This window comes from Nothobranchius furzeri, chromosome 5 (assembly GCF_043380555.1).
Source record: "Nothobranchius furzeri strain GRZ-AD chromosome 5, NfurGRZ-RIMD1, whole genome shotgun sequence".
Taxonomy (NCBI): Eukaryota; Metazoa; Chordata; class Actinopteri; order Cyprinodontiformes; family Nothobranchiidae; genus Nothobranchius; species Nothobranchius furzeri.
Window position 1 is genome coordinate 57,491,190 of NC_091745.1, and position 25,139 is coordinate 57,516,328.

General features: G+C 42.9%; 1 protein-coding gene across 1 annotated transcript; it reads right to left on the reverse strand.

The window, feature by feature from the left end:
• Positions 1-1,111: 1,111 nt before the first annotated feature.
• popdc1 (popeye domain cAMP effector 1) lies at positions 1,112-25,139 on the reverse strand. Its single transcript, XM_070551927.1, has 14 exons — positions 24,484-25,139; positions 21,857-21,965; positions 17,260-17,535; positions 15,389-15,444; positions 15,124-15,269; positions 14,773-14,868; positions 14,696-14,723; positions 14,296-14,540; positions 7,360-7,484; positions 6,847-7,034; positions 5,073-5,181; positions 2,538-2,705; positions 2,256-2,397; positions 1,112-1,413 (listed from the first exon to the last, which is right to left on the reverse strand). The coding sequence occupies exons 1-14, from the start codon at positions 24,984-24,986 to the stop codon at positions 1,298-1,300; spliced, it is 2,307 nt and encodes a 768-aa protein (XP_070408028.1). The 5' UTR covers positions 24,987-25,139; the 3' UTR covers positions 1,112-1,297.

The following is a 25,139-nucleotide window of genomic DNA, read 5'->3' on the forward strand; positions in this document are numbered from 1 at the left end:
CACACACACACACATTTGTACATACATACATACACACATATATATATATACACACACACACACACACACACACGCGTGTGTGTGTATCTATTTAGGGCCAATAGAGAACAGTAACATTAAATAAGAAAAATTATTTACAGGTAAAAAATCAGGATATTAATTTTTGCTTTGCATTTTGGGTAAAAAAAACTTTATTTAGGCATTTTTTAATATATATATATATATATATTTATATATATACATATATAATTTGTGGAAATAATTACAAACTTTTTTACAAAATGCAAAGCATTTTATTCTATGAGGTTTACACTGTCAGTAAAATATAATAAACTGACATAAATGACCAGAAAAGGATTAGGGATCATCATATAGTTATTAGGAATTATCTGAGATCTGAGATTCAGTCATCAACCGAACTCAGCTCTGTAAAGTAAACCTCTCTGCTGTGAGTTCATTCTGACCAAACTGTAACTTGCACAGAAAACCAAAAACAAAGCACTAGTTGAACAATGACACCTCCAGCTCATAGTGGCCTTTCCCCCTCCCTCGATGACTTGGATGTGGAAGTGCGTCTGACTACTAGCCAGCATAGCTCAGCCTCTTCCTCCAGCTCCTTACCTGTTAGCGAGGTGTTGCTACATGTCCCAGACACCCGTTTAAGTCTCCAGGGATCAGAGCACCAAAGCCTCTGCCCTGGTCTCCTACCTAGAGAACCAGACTCTTTATGCTGCTCCTGTGCTTCACAGGTGGACAAATTCTGTTTCTACAGACTAAAGACTTCTCTTTTGTCACTAAACACATATCAGAATATTAATATAAGCTATAGTAAAATATTTTAGACAACTGCTTATTAACTAAAAGCTGATTATTAATTATTAAATTAATTTACAGGATCTGCAGCACATTACTATGCCGCCAGTAAAGTGAAACACAATGAATACAAAGTTTAGAGCCGATGACAAATAATGAACTCTAAGTTATTATTTCATTCTAAATACATTGAAATTGTGTTTAATAGAGTAGAAAATCCATGAGATCACACAGAAAAATGTGCTGGAAGTTGTGATGCTCTTTAAAGTGTAATAACAAACAAATGTTTGTATTTATCATGAAGATAATACAGAGTAGAAGAAAAGGAAAGAAGCCACAAATGTAAAAAAAAAAAAAACATTCTAATGGTCATGGTAGTTTGTGAATTAACTGGTGTAAAAATGAATATAAGCGGTGCTTGTGTCAGTCAGAATAAATAAAGCGGCTCACTATGAAAAGCCTCTGATGGATGCTCCTTTTCCTTCTACACCTCCTCTCTGGAAGTGTTGGGCAGACTCTGAAAAGGTTCTTCAAAAACATCATTCTCTATCCCCTCCTCTATAGGCTTCATCTTAGTGGAGGACTTGCCAGGGGATTTTTCTGGAAACATACAAAGAACAATTAAATCAGCCAGTATGTTGGTCCAGAAGCAGGATGGGTGAAGTAAGACTCCACGACTTCAGCAGATGACTCATTCACTTGTTATTGCACAGCAATTGTTTTTTAAAGGTTCAGTAGAATGTGGTTTATTTACAACTGGAAACAATTGTTTGAGCTTCTTAGTTTTGGTTAACCAGCTATTAACCGTTAAAGGGAGTCATTAGTCGGTTAAAGGAATTTTGGAAAAGTGCATCCCTGGTTTACCTAGTTTGCAGACACTGAAGTGGGTCCGAGCCTGCAGATGTGAGGAGGTGTGGCTTGTTTATTATGTAAGAAACCAGCTTGTCTCAGAATAAACCGTTTCACTCTTGCCTTTACAAGATTAATAGTTTACAAAGAAAGGTGCTCAGATCTGGATCTGGCTTTTATTTATTTATTTATTTATTTTGGTCTGCTACATTAGAAGCCCCAAGCTGCCTTTTTTCACTTACAACATAAATGTGACTTTACATTCTACCGCCCACTTTACATTTGGGTTCAAAAATCATGGACTGTCGAAATATCTTTACACAGACTATTTAACCCTTGTTCTGTTTGGGTATTTGACTGGTTTATCAGAACTCCAGCAGCAACATTCTGGATCCACTGGTCCTGGCCCTAGCAAGCTCCTATCCAGCCTGTTTTAGTTGTTTTCCAGCTCCGACACGCCTCATCAAATTACCTTTTCAGTAGGTTATCAAGCTGTGCAGAAGTTGTCACCCAACCATTCAAATCTGGTCTGCTGAAGCAGAGACACATCGGATTTTAAGGTGTATCTGAGTCAACTACAGAGTGACACTTACGGAATGACGATCCAGCAGATCCCCCTCGAAGGATCTGGTTCAAGACATCATCTGTGTCACTGGTGCTTGCCATGCTGTTCCTCATTTGCATCATAGAAAGTTGGGAGCACAGGCTGGGCTGGCGGTCTATCTTCTTCACTGCCTAAAAAACATCCAGCACCAACACTTTCACAACCAATATCACCAGAACAGAACCGAGCTGCTGCACAGGCCTATTGTAATGTCCGAGATGCCGTTCTTTGCTTTAAAACACAAATCAAAGAGCCGCAAAGTAGCACCTACCTTATCACTGAGTGTAGGATCATTCAGAGAGTACAGTTTATTTGTGATGTCTTTGCCAATGAGGTGTCTAAACACTTCACTGAGGAAAGTGTCTGATTCCAGGAAATACGTGAGCCTCTCTCGAGACCAACACAGGAACTTACAGTTTTCCTCTGCCACTATGGTCACCTGGCAAGAAAAACATGACAGTGAGGATTACCATGTATTTGTGAGAGGTTTTGTTTTCGTATTTAAAATAAAGTCAGTCAGCGATAACTCTACAAGACCAATGGACAAAACATTGAGTAGATTATGAGGACAGTGCAGGATGGATCTAGTCTAGTGAACTAGACCAAATTCTTGCTTTGCAAAGTTTGGTCTGGGAACGCTCCACTGGAACCTCCGCAGCCTCTAGCAGCACTCTGGCTGGCCAATCACAGCTTTCTATAGGGGTTTCAAATGGATAGAATCCAGTATTGTGGACCAATCACAGCACTCTATTGGATTTGTGGGCCGATCAAGGCACTCTATTCGTCTGGTGGGGGGGATATTGGGGGGGGGGGGGGAATGATGCGATAGAGTGGAACAAAATAGAGGCAGCTCATTTGAAACGACTTTTACATCAATTTTGGCCTATTTGGACTTTGGCAACGGATTACCAACGGATTTGTCATGATGTCACCTTTTCTTCTCCCAGTCTTCATCCGTTCACATGTTTCTTCTTCTCAGCGCCTCCTGCAGGCTTTCCTCTTCTCTGCATGCTATTGACATTAGCCCAACATTGCCCCACCTTCTTGCTTGTCAAGGGGAGCAATTTTATCGATTCTAAAAGTCTATGTCTTGTTTGGATAAACCATTAGTTGGTGCACCTGGACTTTCTCCAGAATGAGCCTCCTTACCTCCTTGCCTCCTCCACTCCTCTGGAGGTCAAAAAGGTTACCACAGAACCGTGAGACCGAAACAGCTCGGTGAAGGCAACTAGGAATTTACGACTTCAGGGGTGATAAGAGACAAGGCTGTAGGAACACACACACACGGATACACCTTGGGAAGCCTAGAACTGATTTCACATAATGAGAGACATAATCCAGACTTAATTCCATACATTAAAAAGTCTGATTATACTCCATACAACAGTCCCAAACCGGGCATTGAGATCTGCTGATTGCTTGCTGCTTCACATCCCCACAATGAAACACAAAACACGGGGGAAGCGTGCTTTTGTCAATGCTGCTCCGTCCCTCTGGAAGACTCTTCCTCTCTCAGTGAGGCGGGCACCATCCCTCCCCCATTTCAAGTCACTGCTTAAGGCCCACTTTTACGACCTGGCATTTAGAAAATCTTGACTTTTTATGAATTATTTTATTATGAGTTCTTATTGTTGACCGTGATTATCTGCTTTGCTGTGTATTTTTATTATTGATTGTGTTTTTGTGTTTACGTTGCATTCAACTTTTTATCTGTACAGCACTTTGTTTGGCTGCCATGCCATTTTTTAAATGTGCTTTAAAAATAAAGTTGTATGGTTGGTCTAAATAAATACATTATTTAGTTTGGCTTGCCAGGCTAGGATAGATCTGGATCTGGATCAAGAGGGGGCTTGTACAGTGTGTAGGGATCAGGACAAACCTGCAGTGATCCATAAAAGAAAACAAGTTAATCAGCATAGCTGGCCAAGGCTAAAGGACGTGTGGGACCAATCCCAGTTTATGCTGTCTGATCCAATAGGACTTACTGTAGGTCAACCAAGGTTGGTAGGACTTTGTAGTCAGGTGCATAAAGACAGAGGTGTTGGCCTTGGGAGGTTCCACTGTTAGAAACAACCATTTCTTATAAGGTACTGCTTTGTCTTACTGTATGTGGATACTTATTATCACTCAACTTTTGCTCTTTCTTATTTTACCTAATACTTGAATTTAAATTTGAAGCAGCTCCTCATCACCACTGTAAACAGTGTTAGTGAGTTGCCACCTTTGACCCCTGCAAAGGCAGAGAATTAGCTAAAACCTCAAACTTATGCTTTGCCCTTTTTTGACAAATTATTCCTCCAGATGTTTCCACTAAACCCTCACTGTACATATGAGGGGGAAAAAGACCTCAGGTTGATAAATGATCAGTGACCTAGGCTATCCTGTAGCCAAGTTTACAGACAGGCATGCTTATGTTCAAATATCGTGTTTGTTATAGCCTCTACTGAAACTTGTACCAAAAAGAAATAACAAAACACTACTCAGGTTTAGATCAGCATCCCTGAGCCAGACTATGTAGTCCCTAGTTGGCATGTTACAGCAAAGAGTTGTGACTCTTGAAATACTAGTGGATGCTTTGGTGAAGACAATAGTCGAGATCCACTGAATGACTCACAGGTGGTGGGAAGCTACCCTTTCATCCAATGAGGTAAACCCTAACGTACAGGCAGATCCTCAAAAAGGCCAACCCAGCCCGTCTCATCTTACATTAAAACAACGCCAGCAACCATCCTCAAGGTTCAATAACCCATGCTAAATTAATGATGACATTCATGCAAAAATTGTCATTTTTATTTTCAATGTTTACCTGAAATTTCTCTCCTCTCTGCATCTCAGTGGACCTGAACTCTGGAGAGTCAATGAATGAGTTGGCATAGATGTTGTGCAGAAAATGGCCTCGATATGACACCTTCATTCTGTCACGTGGAGATTTGAAGAAGAGTTCACTTTAGTCTTAAAAAGAAAATGTATTAAGACTTGTTGAGTACAAACAAAACTGTTGCTATTTGGGGAACTTTAGGAGGAACCTTTAGTTCATCTAATGGTTAGCCGATGCATAAAGTAGTAAAGTAGATAAGCAGAAGCTGTTTGAGCTTCAAACGTCTTTTTCTTGTCTTCACTTTCCTCGTCCATGTAATTACACACAGTATAAAACTTATTTATACACTACCTTTAGTTTCATTGCTACACATGAGCCAGTACTGTTGAACTGTGGTAATGGGCTAAGGGTGAAGGTTAACCCAGGGTAGTGAGGCTCTGTGTGTCTCAGTCTAAACCTTGACTGGATGTCATCAGCGTCTGAGGATCTTTCTGTAAAATAATGAATCTAATTCTATTAAAGAGGGCATACACTCATTACGTCAATAAATCCGGAGTGATTTCTGCAATGCTGCTGTTTGATTTCTACTAATAACACAAGCCTGAAGGAGTTCTGCCAAGTTGTGGAGTTACTAATGCGCGGTTAGCTTTACAAGCTGACCGCTGTCATGGTCTCCTCGCACCAGTGGTGTTCTGTTGCTAAATACGCGACTGCGTAATAAATGAAGGACCCAGGAAAGTGCGGGAGTGTGGCGGTTCGGTGAGACAAACAACCGGATGGTCCGGTTGTTGCTTTCGGTCAGAGCCGTGTTATTGGCCGAGGTTTTTAGACAAATTCGACAGAACCACTTCATTTCTTTTCATCTCCGCAATATATGTATAGCTATACTACGTTGGAACATTGTTAAGAGGCATGAAAAAAGGTTTGAAGCTAGCTTGTTTTGCTAATTTGGTTTTGTAGTTTTAATGGAGAGTCTAACTTTACCTAACATTAAATATCCATCTGGACAATCATCGCTTGATCAAATCATAACTAATGCCCCCCACAAGTATAATGTCAAAAAGGTCTAGATCTCAATGACTCCTGCATCTGGTTAAATAAAGATTTCATAGAAAAATTAAAAAAATATTATTTGTGAATAAACAAAAACTGTTTCCTTAAAAAATATCAAAGTACAGATTTCACTAACTTCTTCTTAGATGTCAAGACACAGTTAAGCCCCTTTTCCAACAGCACTACTCAGCATGACTCAAATGTGCTCGTCCAGTAGGACAGTTTTTTCTGACTGCACAGATCCGTTGTTTCTGCCAAATTTTAAGTACCTGCTTCAGTGTGGTTCAGAGCTTATTGAGCTGTAATAAAAACGCAACATAAGTGACTGTCAGCCAAAATGTCCCCATTTGTGATGTCACATATGGGAAATTTTGTAAGAATCTGGTCCCCCGATGCAGCAGGAGCAGAAGCTCAACTCCAACTCGTCCTGGATATCGGAGCATCTCAGTTTATAACAGCTTGGGGGGACGGGAGGGGCTGTGGCCACTGGCCAGCAACAACTTGTTGTTTTTTTTTTAAGAGAGAGCCCTGAAACAGCTCATTCTGAAGGTACTGTTAACTAGCAAGAATAAAGCTGCTGAAATGTAAGCAAGAAGGTTTTTTTTTTGTTTTGCTTTAACTTCACAAACCGTTTTTTCTAAGGACCAAAAGTGATATGTCTTCTTGTAATAGCATCAAGAGAATAGGATTCCCAGCAGACAGAACATACTTTCCTTTAAGCAGGATGCTTAGGCGTTCATCCACAGAAGTCTTGTCCTCAGCAGCATAGGCTTGGCTTTTCTTCAGAGTCTGGATGGTACAGAACTGTCCAGTGAGTCTCTGGAATAAAGCCTCCTGAACATGGAGTGGCTCAAACATCCGCTTGTAGACAGACCGCAACTCCCTGTCAATCTTAATCTGACAAATAACAACAACAGCTTTTAACAACTTCTATTGACAACACAACAATTCACTGATGTGGGTTTATGATGTCTGGAAACACGATCAGGGGCGCTGAGGTGGTTTCTTGCTCATTAAAGACATTAGACTTGATTCTGTAAGCTCGGCTGATACTCCAATCCACATCACATCCCCAGAGCTGCTAGTGAGTTATAAAACCAGCGTTTATTTACTAAAGCAGAGTGGGGTTTTGAGGATAGACTATTAGGAACAGCAATGAAAACCATGTGCCCAGCCTCAGAGGAAATTAAGAGGAAGAATGGCACAGTGATAAATTACTCACCGGTCTGCGCTTGTACAGAAGGAAGAAGAAGTGCATGAAGTGAACGACCAGAAACACTACATTCCAAACCATCACATCCAGGTTGCACCGGTACAGAGTGGCCCAGGCGATGAAGAGGCTGCATCCTGTCAAAAACAGATTTTCTTAAGGATTAGGAGGTTTTATCTCCTGTAGATGAACATAAAAAGATCCGTTAATTGTTTAGGAATTTTTGAGGACAACAGGTTTGACTATTATGACTATGTGAGTGGTATCTGGAGAGGTAAGTTCAACTCATCAAGAACGAGCGTGACAAGTGGTGAGTGAAACTAGAAAGACCTACTGAAGAAATTTAAAGGTAAGGTCATGATGATGTGACTAATTAGGTTTTTAAAAACTGTGTTAAACTGTTCAATAAAATATTTCACTGTTGATAAAAAGGTAGACACTAGACAGTGTAGACTATAGTGTGATAAAAATATATTATTTATATATATATGTGTGTGTGTGTGTGTGTGTGTGTGTGTGTGTGTGTGTAATGCTGCTGTCGCTATGGAAACTCTTTCTCCCTATTGACCCTTTGCACGTGATGTCACGCCACTCATGTGACCGCCCCCTTCGCCATGATGGATGGCAAAAAGACCATTTACACCCATTGAAACTCCAGTGAAGGTAGTCAAAACAAGACAGGTTGTAGCCTTTTATCGCTTTTATTTAGTTGATTTGACAGTAAAATGGTTTTAGCTTGCTGCGTGGTTGGCTGCACTAACAGACAAGGATGTAAACTCAACTCATTTTGATTTTCTTTAATAACTTTGGGCATATTCCACATTTCTTCTGAGGGGAGTTTTCACTTCAGCCTCACAGGCTTCAAGGGCACCAGATTCAGATGACAAGAATTGTTTTGGGTACAGGCAGAGATAATTTCCTCTCTGCCTTAGAGTTCTGTCGGTCTTCAACCCCTCCAGGTCCCAATAATGCCATTATCAAACTATTCCAATCCGTGCTGATCCATCAATTCTCTCCTTGATCGAATCAACCTTCTGTGCCAGAGCCTGAATCTCAGCCAAAGTTCCAAGCTTACGACTCATCTTGACAATTATATGAGTCTGTGAGCTTACAGCACGATGCATTCCATCCCTGAGCTCCGGGATTAAGCCAATATTCCTCGAAAGCTCATTAATTTTCCGGTACGCCAGGTAGCCACTCAGGCCAAACAGCAGGAATCCCGACACCGAAACGACAAATATCCAAACATTTTCAGAATCCTCTACCGACAGTTGAGACAGGCAGATCAAGTTCCACTGTTTCCAGGAGTCCATGATATACCCAGCTGGCTCTGTCCCAGAGGGCCATCCAGGAGCCCCTTCTCCCGTTCTCATCGTTGAAAAGATTTTGTCAATCGCGTTGAGAGACCAACTGACCAGATCCATGTTTAATAATTTCCAATTTCCAGAAAAAATGCAGAGAAGCACAGACAGGACAGAAAGCCTTGGGAGGAGCAGGGAGGGAGAGGAGAAAAAAGCGTCAGTACTCTCCATGGGCCAGAAGAAGTCCAGACGGGCTTGTTATGGGCTGTTAGGTCCCTGTATGACCGGTGTCAGAGCTTGGTCCGCATTGCCAGCAGTAAATCGAGCTTCTTTCCGGTGAGAGTTGGACTCCGCCAAGACTGCCCTTTGTCGACTTTGCCAAGGCTGCCCTGCATCACTTTTATGGACAGGATTTCTAGGTTCAGCCAAGGTGTTGAAGGGATCCGTTTTAGTGGCCTGAGGATCAGGTCTCTACTTTTTGCAGATGATGTGGTCCTGTTGGCTTCATCAGACAGTGATCTCCAGCTTTCACTGGAGCAGTTCGCAGCAGAGTGTGACGCAGCTTGAATTAGAATCATCTCCTCTAAATCCGAAACAATGGTCTTGAATCGGGAAAAGGTAGAATGCCTTCTCCAGGTCACGGATGAGGTCCTGCCTTAAGTGGAGGCCTTTGAGTATCTCTGAGATAGATAGGCGGATTGTTGCTGCATTTGCAGTGAAGTTGACATTGTACCGGTCTGTCATGGTGAAGAGAGAGCTGAGCTGGAAGGCAAAGCTCTCGATTTACCAGTCGATCTACGTCCCTACCTCACCTATGATCATGAGCTTTGGGTAGTGACTGAAAGAACGAGATGGCCAAAATGAGATTTGTCCACAGGGTGGCTTGGTTCTCCCTTAGAGATAGGGATAAGCTCGGTCATCCGGGAGGGGCTCGGAGTAAACCCGCTGCTCCTCCATGTCAAGAGGAGCCAGTTGAGGTGGCATCTGGTCAGTATGCCTTCTGGATGTGTCCCTGGTGAGGTTTTCTGGGCATGTCCAACTACAAGGAGACCCAAGGGAAAACCCAGGGCACGCTGGAGGGACTATGCCTCTTGGCTGGTCAGGGACCACCCTGGGATTCCCCCCGAGGAACTAGCCCAAGTAGCTGGGGTGAAGGAAGTCTGGGCTTCTCAGCTTAGGCTGCTGCCCCGCGACCAGACCCTGATAGGCAGCTGAAATTGGATGGATGGATAAATGAATAACCCTTAACCTGAGAGAGTAAAACCAAAGCTAAAATAAAAAGTGAGAAACAGGATATAATTTTGCTGGAAGAGACTCATCTTTCACATGAATGTGAAAAATGTATGCATTGTCCTAGTTTCAAATAATGTGAATTTTCAGTTTTCCTCCCATAAAGAGGGCATTTTTTTTGTTAAAGGCTATATTAACAATAAAGAAGTCACTTTACTGAATGTCTCCAGACCAGGAAGTAACAGGCTGGTGTTAAAGAAGGGCTTTGTGATTTAAAATGTGTGGAGACTGGGGCATTGTAAGAGAAAAAGAGAGGTCAAGTTGTCTGGTTGCCATGGGTGAGTAGATAGTATGTTTTTCTCATTTCTGTAAACAGCACTCTAAACGCTTATTTGTTATCTCAGAATCTGGTATCTTGGAACAGAACGTTCTGGGTCGTCAAAACCTCCCATTGACTACAGGTGCTGGCCAGTAAATTAGAATATCATCAAAAGGTTGAAAATATTTCAGTAATTCCATTCAAAACGTGAAACTTGTACATTATATTCATGCAATGCACACAGACCAATGTATTTCCAATGTTCATTACATTTAAATTTGATATTCATAAGTGACAACTAATGAAAACTCCAAATTTGGTATCTCAAAAAATTAGAATATTCTGAAAAGGCTGAATATAGAAGACACCTGCTGCCACTCTAATCAGCTGATTTACTCAAAACACCTGCAAAGGCCTTTAAAAGGTCCCTCAGTCTTGTTTTGAAGGCACCACAATCATGGGGAAGACTTCTGACTTAACAGCTGTCCAAAAGACAATCATTGACACCTTGCACAAGGAGGGCAAGACACAAAAGGTGATTGCTAAAGAAGCTGGCTGTTCGCAGAGCTCTGTGTCCAAGCACATTAACAGACAGGCGAAGGGACGGGAAAAATGTGGTAGAAAAAAGTGTACAAGCTCTAGGGATAACCGCACCCTGCAGAGAATTGTGACGACAAACCCATTCAAAAATGTGGGGGAGATCCACAAAGAGTGGACTGCAGCTGGAGTCAGCGCTTCAAGAACCACCACGAGGAGACTCATGAAAGACATGGGATTCAGGTGTCGCATTCCGTGTGTCAAGCCACTCTTGAACAAGAAACAGCGCAAGAAGCGTCTCGCCTGGGCCAAGGACAAAAAGGACTGGACTGATGCTGAGTGGTCCAAAGTTATGTTTTCTGATGAAAGCAAGTTCTGCATTTCCTTTGGAAATCAAGGACCCAGAGTCTGGAGGAAGAGCGGAGAAGCACAGAATCCACGTTGCATGAGGTCCAGTGTAAAGTTTCCACCGTCAGTGATGGTGTGGGGTGCCATGTCATCTGCCGGTGTTGGCCCACTCTGTTTCCTGAGGTCCAGGGTCAATGCAGCCGTCTACCAGGAAGTTTTAGAGCACTTCATGCTTCCTGCTGCTGACCAACTTTATGGGGATGCAGACTTCACCTTTCAACAGGACTTGGCACCTGCACACAGTGCCAAAACCACCAGCACCTGGTTCAAGGACCATGGTATCCCTGTCCTTGATTGGCCAGCAAACTCGCCTGACCTTAACCCCATAGAAAATCTATGGGGTATTGTGAAGCGGAGGATGCAATACGCTAGACCCAACAATGCAGAGGAGCTGAAGACGACTATCAGAGCAACCTGGGCTCTCATAACACCTGAGCAGTGCCACAGACTGATCGAGTCCATGCCACGCCGCATTACTGCAGTTATTGAGGCAAAAGGAGCCCCGACTAAGTATTGAGTGCTATACATGCACATTCTTTTCATGTTCATTCTTTTCAGTTGGCCAACATTAGAGAAACAAACATTTTTTCATTGGCCTTTAGAATATTCTAATTTTCTGAGATACCAGATTTGATGTTTTCATTGGTTGTCACCTATAAATATCAAAATTAAACGTAATAAACATCGGAAATACATTGGTCTGTGTGCATTGCATGAATATAATGTACAAGTTTCATGTTTTGAATGGAATTACTGAAATATTTTCAACCTTTTGATGATATTCTAACTTACTGGCCAGCACCTGTATTACAGCGCTCACTCGGGCCATGAGTCAAAAAAAAAAGAGGAGGGGGAGACAAATGTTTGTGCAACTTTGTAACTATGCCCATGTGTGAGTACTGTAAAAATATGCACAGAAGCTGAAAGATTTGGAGTCGGCTTGGAAACACACCCACCACTGTGTGTTCCATCTAGCTCCCCTTTCTGCAGAAAGTGTAATCTGAACAACTCAGAGTTTCCAGCCTGAGTTATTTGGTCGATGTTAGTAAGGAAATTTACCCAACAGGCGTTAATATGGGCTGGGGGGTCACAGGGTATTAATTAACTTCAATGAGACTCAACCATTTTAAACAAAATGCCACCTGAAGCGCCGTATGTTAAAAACGGTCTAAGGAACTTGGCGTGATAGCTGTATGGAGAGATTTACATCCAGGTGATAAACTACTTTTGGGACAAAGATGTTTGAAGAGTTATGAGTTCACGCTGTAACCTGTGGGTTACTGGTTCAAGCCCTGGCTCCATCCCAGGGCAAGACACTTCACCTGCTGGTGGTGGTCAGAGGGACTGGTTATGCACCAGAGCAGCTGTGGTTATGCTGCATAAAAGCCCCTCAGTGTGTGAATGGATGAATGACTGTAGCCTCTTTTAGAAAACAATGCCGTCAATTTGCCGCAATGCTGAAGGAGCCTTAGGTTGTTTAGAAGTGGTCAGATCGTGGCGGTAATGTGGCACAATCGTGTCCCTTTTTCAAAAGATTACATGATGGCGGTATATAGGGGGTATGAGGGCGGTCTCTGCGCTGCCGCAGCCTTCCATTTATCTTGGACAGAACCTGCTTTTTATTGTGATCGAAGCTGCGCTCATGTGGTGTAAAGAGCTTCAGAGTCCTCTGACTCAGAGAAGCGTTATACAAGTGCAGAGTGCAGATCATTTATTCTTTACTTTCTCAACTCACTCCCACTCCAATTGGACTGGAATGACTGGTTGAGAAAGTCACAAACTTACCAACTGATCGATCGACTAGTTCTACAAGATCTAACATAACATAAATTAACGTATTATGCAAAACTTGCCTATTGCATCCTTTGGTGCTGCCATGTGGGTATCTGCCTCTATCTGCTTCCAAGCATGAATAAAAAAGTCCATCCAGTTTCTGTCTGTGTTTGGTTTCAGGAATTATATTCCTAAAAGGAGTCATTTGAAAATGTCCCTTATTGTGATGTCACAATAAGGAATAGATGTTTTTCTGCATTGTCGTGTGTTGCCTATTGACTCTGCTATCTTGTTCTATATTTCTTGTATGGTAGGAGAACCTGCTCGAAATCCAGATGTCCCTTCTCAAGCGTTTTTTTTAATCCTCCTTAAACATAAGTGGTTGAATTAAAGTAAATTAACCTCTTAGCCACAATACACAACAGATAAATGACTTTTCATTCTTCCCTTGTCTTCCACAATTAGATAGAACTTTACAGACCGGCATCCTTTCAATGCAGGTCGAGTTGAGGTTAGAACTAGGTTGGTGTGTTAAGCTGACACAAGTCACCCAGTGGATTGACGGCTCCCTCTTGTGGATATGCGCTCAATTGGTCAATGCTCGGCTCGTGCAAATGATTTGTTTTGCTGTAATGTGAACCATTAAAGATTACCTACCTTGTATCATGGGAAAGGATTGGATCACATTTAGGCATGTTTTAAATTCAGTTTCAGTTCAATTCAGTTTATCAGTTGACAACGAGGGTCATTTCAGGGAACTTCACAAAGTAAGCATTCCAACTGAACCTATACTTATCAGTGCACTGAGCTCATGATTATGACAATTAGTTAAGTTTCCTATGTAAGGAACCCCAGCAGATTGCAACGAGTCACTGACTTGTTGTGTCAGACACTTTACAGCAAATGCAATACTAAGCAAGCGTGTAGTGATTACCATGTACTCCAGTTTTAAAGTGACAGAGCACCAAAGCTATCAAGAACAGAGCTGCTTTAGGTGAGAGAGATTTGGGGCAAAGAAATTCATCCGTGTTTTGTGTCGACCATGGATCTACTACAGCTCTTTGACAAGGATATAACATCTCCACTTTAAACCCACCCTGTTTACTGTGTTTTCTTTCATGAAGAACACAAACAGCCCCTAAACACCATCTCCATGTCAACCATCCACCCCATCATCTGCAGCCGAGCTGGGCCCTGATCATATCTCTATTTGTGATTGAGTGACTGCAAAATAGAGACTTTTACAGGCTTTCAGACAGCAATCAGATCCTGAACCAGTTCACCAAAACATGCTGGACATGGGACGGGAGGACAGGGACACTGTGGAAGTGGTGGAGCTCTATCATGTTTACTTCTGGACTGAGGAATGCATGGGCTGACCTGTCATCAGGAGGAGGCGCAGCAGGATCATGTGCAGACCCAGGGTGGTGGGGATCAGCAGGCCCAGCAGCAGGGACACATTCCCCAGATGGAATAACAGATGGTGGCTATGCTCCCAGTCCTGGCACACGGTGGCGTTGAGCTCCACGGTGTGCAGCCCTGCACTGGAGGAGTGCATTGTGGGTAATGTTGTGTAGATGAGGTAGGGCAGTTCAGCGGTGGAGGACATCCTGCTACAGGGTGACCTAGAAGACCAGCAGATGGCGTCAGATGGTCTGTTCAGTTCTAGCTCTGGTTTGAGTTGGACAGACTAGTTAGACCAATCAGATGGATCCGTTATGGTTCTGTTCTAGGTCCAGCTACTACATCTGGACAGGATCTCACACCAGCTAAAAACCACCTGAAGGTCCAGGGAGGAACATGAAGTCCTGATGAGACCAGATGGTTTTCAGGGGACAGCAGAGTCCAGAACAGTACCCCAGGTCCACCATGCATGTCGGTCATTAATGGGGTTCAGCAGAATGAGGTGCTGAAACAGCTGATGCACGGAGGACCTCATGGAGCAGAACTGGACTAAGGTCCGGTCACATGCTCACACAGCAAAGTCTCTGGATCTGAGGAGAGTTCGGATCCAAAGCTGCAGCTGTGCCCGCTCAACTTTCTGATGTAAAAATAGATTCGGTCCGGTCCGGATCAGAAACACTTACAGAAACAAGCCTACGGCGGTTCTTACCGGGAAGGTTAGGCCTCTGGAAGTTCTGGAGTCAGAAAGAAGAACGACTTTCCGCGTCAGCAGCAGCTGCTCAGTGCCCGCTGCGCATTCCTCACCGCTGACCGAACCGGTCCGGCTGGCCGGAGCAGGACCCGAACCCTCCGATAGGGGGAGACGGCTCACAGCTGGACCAGAACATTTCTGTTCGTTCCGCTGGTTCTGGACCGAGTATCTGACCCAAAGTTTATTCAAACCGAACTTTCTGATTTTGTAAAGGAAAAAAAACCCTTCCTTAAAGCACACCGCCGTGGTTCGGTTCTGACCATCGACACAAATATACGGTTCTGACTTATTGAAACATGTTGCGCTTGTACATCATACTTTAGGGTCCTGCGCGAGCGCGACTGCACGGTGCATTCAAGTACACTCAGAACATTCTGCAGTCATTAATTAACTCAGAAGAAAACCTGGATAATTGGTGGTTCCGGACAAGATTAACACCTGATAATAAGGCAAGACAGCTTTATTTATAGAGCACATTTCAAACACAGAGGCAATGTGCTGAAAAATTATCAGGATATGATATGAAAACAACATAAAAATACAGAGATAGAATTACAGGAAAAGACAAAGTTACATGGGAGTTTACAGTGGAGATAGCGCAACACAAGGAAAAATGGCTTTAAACCGCTGATGAGTACATGAGGGTGTTTAGTTAATGGTAGGGTTGGGGCACATCTGAGGTCAAGGGGAAGCTGATTCCATATGTGAGCAGTATAGTAACTATATGCATCTCCTCCATGTGTTCTGACCCGTGGTTCTACCAGCTGATTGTTTCCATGGGATATCAGAGCCCTATGGGGTGTATATGCAGGAATGAGATCTGCATTTTGGCCCCATGCCATGATTTATAAATTAGTAGGAGCACTTTGAAATTTATTCTGTAGTTGACTGGTAACCAGTGTAGAGCTCTAAGAACAGGAGTGATGTGCTCCATTCTCTTAGTTCTTCTTAAGACTCTTGCAGCAGCATTCTGAACAAGCTGCAGTTGCTTCACAGCTTTTTGGGGAAGTCCAGTTCAGCTGACTAAAAATAAAAAGCACGAATAAGTTTCTCTAATTCTGGTCTGGACATGAAACCTCTGACTCTTGATATTTGATGAAGGTGATAAAACGCTGATTTTGTTATAGCCTTAATATGTCCACAATTGCATGAATATTCACAGAATCTGTGTTTAGTAAATATGTGAATAAACTGGTAATTCCATATCTGCTCCAGGAGAAGAAAGAAAAAATTATCTTAGCGCCTCTAAATATTAAAATTACGAGGCACTTCGTACGAACAAAAAAGAAAAAAAGATTTTAAAATATCATAAAAATTAGAAAAATAAACAGGTTACTGGGTCAGATCCAGGGCAGAGCATGTTTCCTGTAGCTTATCACCTGTAGTCTCAGTATTCAAACACAAATGTGCCACAGTAAACCACCTCCGTGGACCAGTTCCCTAACGGTATCAGCTCCAGGAGCTACTGGGTTGAGATCAGTTGAAACATCTGAATGTATTCAGCATGACATGACAGCACTGATTTTTTTCTGACTAATATTTAAAAATTATTTATTATAATGAAATACAGTAACATCAGCTATTAATCTAAACTAGAACTATAAACATTATCTTCAAACCTGAGTTTTCCAGATGTACCTGAATGAATTATGCAGTCACACTCATTTTTGACTTTAAAACGTATAAAAACTGCAATGTATTCCAGCCATGAATGCAGGAGGTTAATATGGTAATGAAGGTATGCTGAAATAAACAAGTTTGACTGCAACCTGCTGCAGCTGTCTTAAAATACCTCCAATCTGCTAACTTCTTTGGAAGTATAGAGTTCAATGTAAAACATCAATAGTTAAATATTAAAAAGGAAGTGTTTCGTTGAAACAAGAGGTTTGTAATTGATCTGTTTAATAAAGCTGAATGGATAAATTATTCCAGTGTGTTAATCAGAAGCTTTTATTTTGGAAGTCTCTGAGTCTGCCCTGAGAGAAAAGGACAAACAAATAAATATACATTTGTGTAATAAATATATAAATGAGTAAATAATTCTGTTTATGAGAATTCCAGACAGGTTCTGTTGACCTTTGTAATAAACACCAACATCATTCTGATGTGAAGTAATGCTACCACATCTTAAACCAACAGCCAGGTGTAACTTCAAGTCATCTCCACTGACAGGTCTGTGTGTGTCTTCAGGCAGGCCTCTCTTCCTGATCGCTCACTTGCAGGACACCGTCTGTGTTTTGTAATTTTTCCCGGGGCAGGTGACAGTAGGTTGGTAGGCGGAGATCGAAGCGGCGGCCCAACCCGTCACAGGCCTTATCGCTAAGCGAGAACAGCTTCTCTGCGATGTCATTGCGCACAACCAGGGCAAAGACTCGAGCAATGTAACGATGCTTAGCAAAGAGAAGGTACAGCTTCTTCCTTCTCCACGCTACATAACGACATGGCTCCTCAGCATGCAGGGTCACCTAACAAAGACAAATCAAAGAAGAAACGTCAGGACACAGAGATAATCTTCATGTTTCTTAGATCCAGTCTGAGTTTGATGAACCAGCTTTGGGCCAACGGCTGATCACCTCTCCTATCCCACTCACTCATTTTCTAATCAACTTATTCCTCAGTAGGTTTTATCTACAGCAGTCATTGTAAGTGAGAGAAAGAAGAAAAGCAATGACTTTAAGTTTAATAACCAGACAGTAGTTATTAGGTGTTGCTGTTAGGGTTAGGTTATTTAAGATTACCACACAGTGCTGTACACCATAGCTAAGCACTAGATGAAACGATTAAAAAAGTATAATCCAGATCATCATAAACAAGCACATAATAAAAACTGCAGTAAAGATAAAGGTATAAACAAGAATAAAAGTCTAACACACAGTTAAAGAGTGAAGGGCAGAGCCCTTTTTAGAAGACACACCATGCTGGCAAATCTGCGACCACGGTGTGTCTTATGAATGTGCCGTGGCAGGCTGGCAGCATGGCGATGCAGGAATTTTGCAGCATTCGTTCCGCCAAGCTTGGTGGTAAAATGCTGCAACGTCGAACTTGTGAATGCATATTACACCTTGACGCAACAGAGGGAGGTGTCATGATCATGAGTGGAGCTACTGCTGAGCTCCGGCAGGAACCTAGATTCAAAATGAAAGTAGACACGGGCAGTAAATTTCTCTTTACTTGAAAGAATCAGCCGAGATGATAAACTGGAGTGATGCAGAACTCCCGGAGTTTCTCTCCGTTAGAGCTGGAGCTCAGATCACCACAGGGACTGAGTGACAGCCACCTTTAGGAGCGGCTAAATGAGCTGCTAGTTAATGAGCGTGGCTTTGATCGCAATAAAAATCTATTTCTGTTCAAGTTAAACGGAAGTCTGCGGCAGCGCAGAAACTGTACTTAAAGAGCAAATTACAAGTTAGTTACTCCCATGAACCAATGGTTAGAGAAACATAATAGAAACTTAAAAAAAATATTTTTACACATACATAAATAATTTAGGCTTTTAGAGTCATTTTTGTGAGAAACTTTTTTATTTATTTTTTTTGCCAAACCAAGTGACATCAGCTTAGGGAGTCCTGTAAGCTTAATTCAGAGAACATATGGATTCTAATGCCGGCTCTGACACAGAGGAAACTTTAAATGATTATAATTCTACTTATGATGGACCAAAATCATGAAGTTATGAGTTTGCTGCACGTCCCAGAGGGCAGAGACAAACCAGAGGGAGAAACTGTGACGTGAGGAGAAGCAGCGGGAGCAACAGGTGTCTTGTGAGTTAACGACATTAGCTTAAACTCGCGTTCTAACATCACAATATTGTACAGAATACTATCATGTACCAGACAATTAAAATAGTATCGGATAGTTAATATAATATTAATACTTGATAGGGCTGCACAATATATCGAAAAATTATCGTCATCGCGATAACAGGACGTGCGATAGGCCCATCGCAAAGCACGTCAAAAACGGCGATAAATGTTTGGTTCAAACATTTCCATCCATGTCATACATCAACTTTTTGTAAACCAGCTCTGTTTTTTACGCGGAAGTATTATTTGACCAATCAAATGTAGCTCTTCTGATATGCAACCAATCAGATGGGTCCGTTCACGTAATACGCCTGCCCCCTACGAGCTGCCCCGCGCTGCTCGGCTGTCTCTATCCGAAGGTTGAGATGTTTGCCAGCCTTACATAACCGCTCGTTTTCGGCACCACCACTTCCTCCGTGCGCCGACACCAGAGCGTCGGAGACGGTGCTGCCGAGCGGAGCTTCCCGGGCTGCGCTTACTTTGGGCCACCGTGCCGCCGCCTGGTTCACCCGCTCCAGCACAGACTGTATCCCCAAAATTCCACTATCTCCACTCCGCCCCCGCTTTCCGCTGCCGCTCGCTTCCCTTGTTCGTCATGCTGGCTCAGATTAACGAACGCACTTTGTGCTGAGGTTTCTGGCTCCGGTTAGCTTCCAGCTAAAAGGCTACAGCACTCTCCTCCCAGTCCCACCCTGAGCTGCTAAAGAGGGCCTGGAAAAGTTCCCCCACACATCAAAGTGAATTTTCATTTATGAGCTTTTATAACCTTGTTAATCAGGATAGTTGATTTGCTGCTGCACATAAACTCAGTCAGAAGCTCTGCTAGCCGGTTATCTTAAGAGGAGCTAGTTCAATTTGTTAGCTTGTTATCAGAATCATAGTTGCAGTTTCATCATCTGAGCTGCTTTTTAAGATCTAGGTAAACTTGTTCAATATGGGGTTAAAAACAAACGTTTTCACATATTTTCCATGTAGTTTGTTGCCAGTTCCTCTTCTGAAAGGTAGACAATTGTTTTTCTCTTTCCCTCAAAAAAATCTTAATATTCTCCTAGTTTGGCCCAGCACAGTTCACTTCCCAATAGCAGCAACAGCCTTATATCATAACCACATAAGTGGAGAAAATGCTCAGTAGCAATGAGAGAGAATTAGCTGTAGCATTTAAGTGATGTTAACTATTATTTAACATTTAAACTTATTTTCTGATATTTTTATTCATTCAGAAAACCCTGGTAAGGGATGTTTTTCTGTATTTGGAGCATCAGAAAAAGTTTTATGGTGGAGGTGATGTTTTAAAGTCACTGAGAATCTGCATGAATGCAGTTTGTTGTTTTGCTGCTAATACAGTAGCAGGTGCAGCTGCTAATACAGTAGCAGGTGCAGCTGCATATTTTTGCAATAAAAATGTTATGTTGTAATGGAATTCATGCATTCGTTTTTGTTTGCTTTGAACCCAGAGCAGATGTCACACGCCAGACGACATCAACATTGCATACTTTAGTATTTGTTCATTTATCGTGAGTAATATCGATATCGCAATATTAAGCACTGTTATCGAATATTGTAGGTTTTCCTAATATCGTGCAGCCCTAATACTTGACTAAATAAACTCATGAGTGAAACCAGCTCGACTGGCCCGCTGAGCTGAGAGAGAGAGTTGCCTTTCTTCCAGTTCTGGAGCGGGCTTGCGGGCTTTTGTGAGTTGGATCCGGCCCAGAAACCAGCTCAACTGGCCCGCTGAGCAGTGCGTCTCTTCTGGTAGTCGGTTCTGACCTGCTTCTGATGATGATCTGAGCTCCAGAAATCTGCATTTAATTTTTTAAACCCCGCCACGCGTCTCCAGAGACCAGCACGGACTTCCCTATCCAGGTACCAACCGATGCGGGCTACAGAAGTCCCGTCTTTTCAGCTGCACAAAACGCCCTCAGGCACTGAGATAGAGGCGTTGTTTCTCTTATCTGGAAACTCGTGGACTCGATGTCCAGACAGGCTGGAGTTGGTACAGCCTTCACGAACTATAGTTTATCAACATGAACACAATCCAAAACTAATAAACACACACAATGACTGGATAACATGACATCTCTACCCTAAAACTACCCACTCTCCACACTGAGCTGAGGCAGCGGCCAGCTTATAACTCCTTTTGGTTACCTCAGAGGTTCAGATTTAGAAAAAAGAGCCTTTCACTTTTTACTAGAAAAACGGTTTTGTTATGTATTTTAAAACGAAATATCCACAATATGCATTTTAAATAGTATTGTTTGGACAGCATTTTATAAAAATGTAACCTGCAATTTGCTCTTTAATATCAAACGCAATGACTTTGATGGCCTGTAGTCTTTCCCCTACTATGTGCTCTGCTGCCTTACTTTCTGCATCGCTTTCTGACAATTTGAAGAGCAGCTCCCATACCAGACAATAATTCTGCCCATCAGTGGACTGTTGTCTCTCAACAGTTCAGGGATTCCGGTTCTGCAGTCCACTACAGGGACACACGGAACACAACTAACCAAAGACCTTTTAGAACATATTGCAAAAAGTATAACATGTCTAATTTAAATAAATAACTCAGGTAATGAATTGGGGAAAAAAACTTTTGGATACCCTTCAATATGTCAAGAGTGTAAACCTAACATCAGAATGATATGGTTGCCATGCTTTAGTCTGACCTTTTGGTTTATCCTGAGGAGCAAAGTGTTTTTTTGTTTGTCTGTTTGTGGTTGGTCAGCGAAGCTGTAAGTCTGTACCTGCCTTGTTAGGTTTTATATTTCACTATAAAAGCGTAAATTAAATAAATTGTCCATCAAAAAAGTGGAAATTTGGTCTGACAGATTGGTGGAGCTCAATAAAACACACACACACACAAACAACATCCACAATACAACATGGTAGGCTGTGAAGACACACAACTGGTGCTGTGTTGGGTGAGTAACATCCTGAACAGGGAATGCTGTTTCTAAAAAAAAAACTGGAATATTAAAACCTGAAATACACCCTCCTCTGAGGGCCTGAGAGAATCCCATTCAGGCGAATCCAGGAACTGGAAAGGGTAGATGTAATGAAGGAACTCTCCATGAACGGTTACTCGAATTCTGTAAGTAAAGAGAAAAAGTTTAGATGAATAACCTTTATATAAAAAACTATGAAGACTAACAGGAAACGCCGCTGCTAAAGAAGTCAGTGATAGTGGAGCCTACGTTTTTAGTTCTTTTTGGGACTCTGGTAGTTTGTCCTAAAGTTGAAGTGGTAGCAGTCGGCTGTTTCTCCCTCTCTAACATTATTGAGCCAAGAACCTCTCACACCAGTGGTGTTCTGTTGGAAAATTTGTGAGTGCATAAAGAACGGAGGACCTAGTTAAAGGCAAGAGGAGGTTCGGTGAGACGGACAACCGGATGGTCCAATAGTTGGTTTTGAACTGAGCCGTGGTGGAGGTTTTCAGACAAATGCAAGAGAACCACTTAATTATTATTGTCCATTTTTTTAAGCTTCACAAAATACTTACAGCTATATTATGTTAGATGGTTGTTAAGAGGCTTGAAAAACATGTTTAAAACTAGCTTATTTTGCAGATTTGCCATTGTAGCTTTAAATCTAAGGCACCTATCACACATAATCAGGAAACAAAAATGTATCGGATCATGGTATCAATTAATGTAACAGTCCTGTTCAGTTCTTATTCTGAATGTATTTACCGTAAATCCTCTAATACAGGCCGGTATCCAATTAAAGGCCGGGTCTCCAATTTTGGCCGGTCTCTTATTGTGGCCAGGTGGAATGTGATAACAAGCAAGTATGAGCGTCCCAGTGGCAGGGTTATAATCCCCAAATCAACCAGCAGGAGGCAGTAGAGGCTCACGCAAACCTTTATTGGGCTTTTTCTTCAACGCTTGGTAACGCTACAGACACGATCCTCTATCACGCTCCTACCACACAGAGTCACGGTGTCAGTTAACCATGCTAATTCAACCCCTCCACAGAACACACATCACCTTCCCTGTGGCTTACATAACACTCACACAACACGCAAATCAGCACATAGGAACTAGCAGAACGATAGGAAACACATATAACACAATACCCAGAATGCACCTGGCTTACAACCCCAGCCAGGTCATTACACTATCAAGTTCAAAGAGAACGTGCTGATTATGCTGCAGAACACTCTGGGGAGCAGCAGTAGGGGGTGTATGAACTAGTCAACTTCACTATACAGTAATCCCTCGCTACTTCGCGGTTCGTTCATTGCGGATTCGCTGCTTCGCGGATGTGCCAGACCGTAGGTAATGTTTTCTGTCTTTTATTTGCGCCTGATGTGTATCGCTGCTGTGGAGCGGGGCGCATCAACTTGTCCTCCGACGCACAGATCACTGATGCGGCCGACAAGCAGGGAGCGCTCCGCTGTTTTCGCGGTCGGTAGATCTGCCTCCTGAGCACGGCCACAGTAGCAATCAGGTGTCGCCACCTCAAAAACTAATTTAACACGCGATTGTTCATGTCAGTTCATTTCCTTTAATGTTTTCTGTCTTTTATTTGCGCCTGATGCGTTTCGCTGCATGCTGTGGAGCGGGGCGCTGCGCGCATCACCTTGTCCTCCGACGCACTGATCACTGATACGGCCGCCAAGCAGCGAGCGCTCCGCTGTTTTAGCGGTCGGTAGATCTTTTAGAACTGCAGTTCAAAGGTAACTCATAAGGTGAATAGATATGAACCCAGGTAGCAGTTTTTCTTTAGGATTGAGAGGAGATGCAGGAAGATAATAAACAGGCAGGACAGAAAAATAGTCAAATAAAAACAAGTTTGTTTTTGTACCTGCTGTTGCAACAAACAGACACCATTGAAGGTCATCAGAAGTGAGGAACAGAAATGAAATAATTATTTTAATGTTTAGAGCAGCAGGAACTCCGAGAGGCTGCAGGCGCATCAGTGAGTTTGCGGCCGCTGCGCAGGGGGAGGGGGGAGAGGGCTGAAGCAGGGGGAGGGGGGAGATGGCTGAAGCAGAAACTACAGTTGTTAAAAGAAATATGTTTAACTTTGAAAATGTGGGCGCAATTTTAATTGTCAAAAACTCCAGCGAACCATTAGTTCATTTTGCTCAATTAGAAATAGAGGCCTGCCTCTAATACTGGCCCTCCTTCCAATAAAGGCCTGGAGCTTGATGAGCTTGAGTCAAATACAGGCCCGGGCTTGAATTAGAGGATTTACGGTATTCATGTGTTTGTTTTGTGGCACTCTTTGTTTTGGCGTGTATCCCTAAAATTACCTGTTTTCTCAGAAGGTAAACAATGAATAACAATAACATTACAATAAATTGTTTTATGTTTTCTCTTGATATTTAGTTGACCGTTTACATAAAGGGGGTTTTCACATTCTCCATTTAGGTCAAGCATTACCACCCTCAATTTTTGCACCTCCTTTGCCTCCCATATAACATTTTCTAGATCAGCCACTGGGTGAAAGTGATTGTGATCTGATTTACTTTGTTTCAGTCTGATCATTCAGTGACTGCTGCTGTTCACCTAATTAAAATCCATAACCCCTTAGTAAAGCCCGGCATCTGTGCTAATATTTTAAATCAAAAATCAAAGCAGGCGTGTTTACGTCAGCCTTCACCTGCCACACAGGAGCACCGACAGCTTGTCTATCGGGGTTTTCCCTTCCACAGCGAAGCACTGGCCCTTCTCCAGGGTGTGAACGATCCCATCACCAGAGGACACTATCCTCCCAAAGTGTGTGAGAGACACTCCGAGTCTCTTAAACATGCGGCTGTAAAGTTCTTGGAAGTCCTTGTCAAAGGAGAGACTCTTCAGCCTGTAGGTAACGTACAGAGCTTGGCTCAGACACACCCCAAAGAGGGCAAAGCTCCACAGGATCGAGTCCGTGGTGCAGGGCTCGGACCAGGCCCACAGCGTGCAGCAGAAGAACCCCAGAGTCAGCAGGATGAACAGGTACAGGACTCCGTAGAAACCGCTGCCGGCCATAAATCCGAGGAAGAGTAGGATGTTGGCGAGGTGGAACACCGATCCCTCCGCGCCGTTCCTCCACTCCTCACACAGCGGGAAAGACGCCACCGGCTCCACGGTGAAGTTAGACGCTTCAAAATCAGGAGGCTCCATGTCCGTCAGAGAGAAGAGGAAGCTGTCCACCCCGACACCGCAGGTCTTAGTAAGCGTTTACAGCAGGCTCCCGGTTAGAGCGCTGGGGTCCAGAGTCCCGTCACAACACCGGGAGAGTCAGAGCGACGGCCCGGCGGGCTTCCGAGGGGAGGG

What these genes read in the sequence shown, in the direction of transcription:
- popdc1 (XM_070551927.1), bottom strand. Translation starts at nt 24,986, where the DNA reads ATGGAGCCTCCTGATTTTGAAGCGTCTAACTTCACCGTGGAGCCGGTG. An exon ending in CCGGACCGGTTCGGTCAGCG is followed by an intron (nt 14,869 to 15,123) that starts GTGAGGAATGCG and finishes ACCGGACCTTAG; the next exon opens with TCCAGTTCTGCTCCATGAGG. An exon ending in ATCCTACACTCAGTGATAAG is followed by an intron (nt 2,398 to 2,537) that starts GTAGGTGCTACT and finishes GATGTTTTTTAG; the next exon opens with GCAGTGAAGAAGATAGACCG.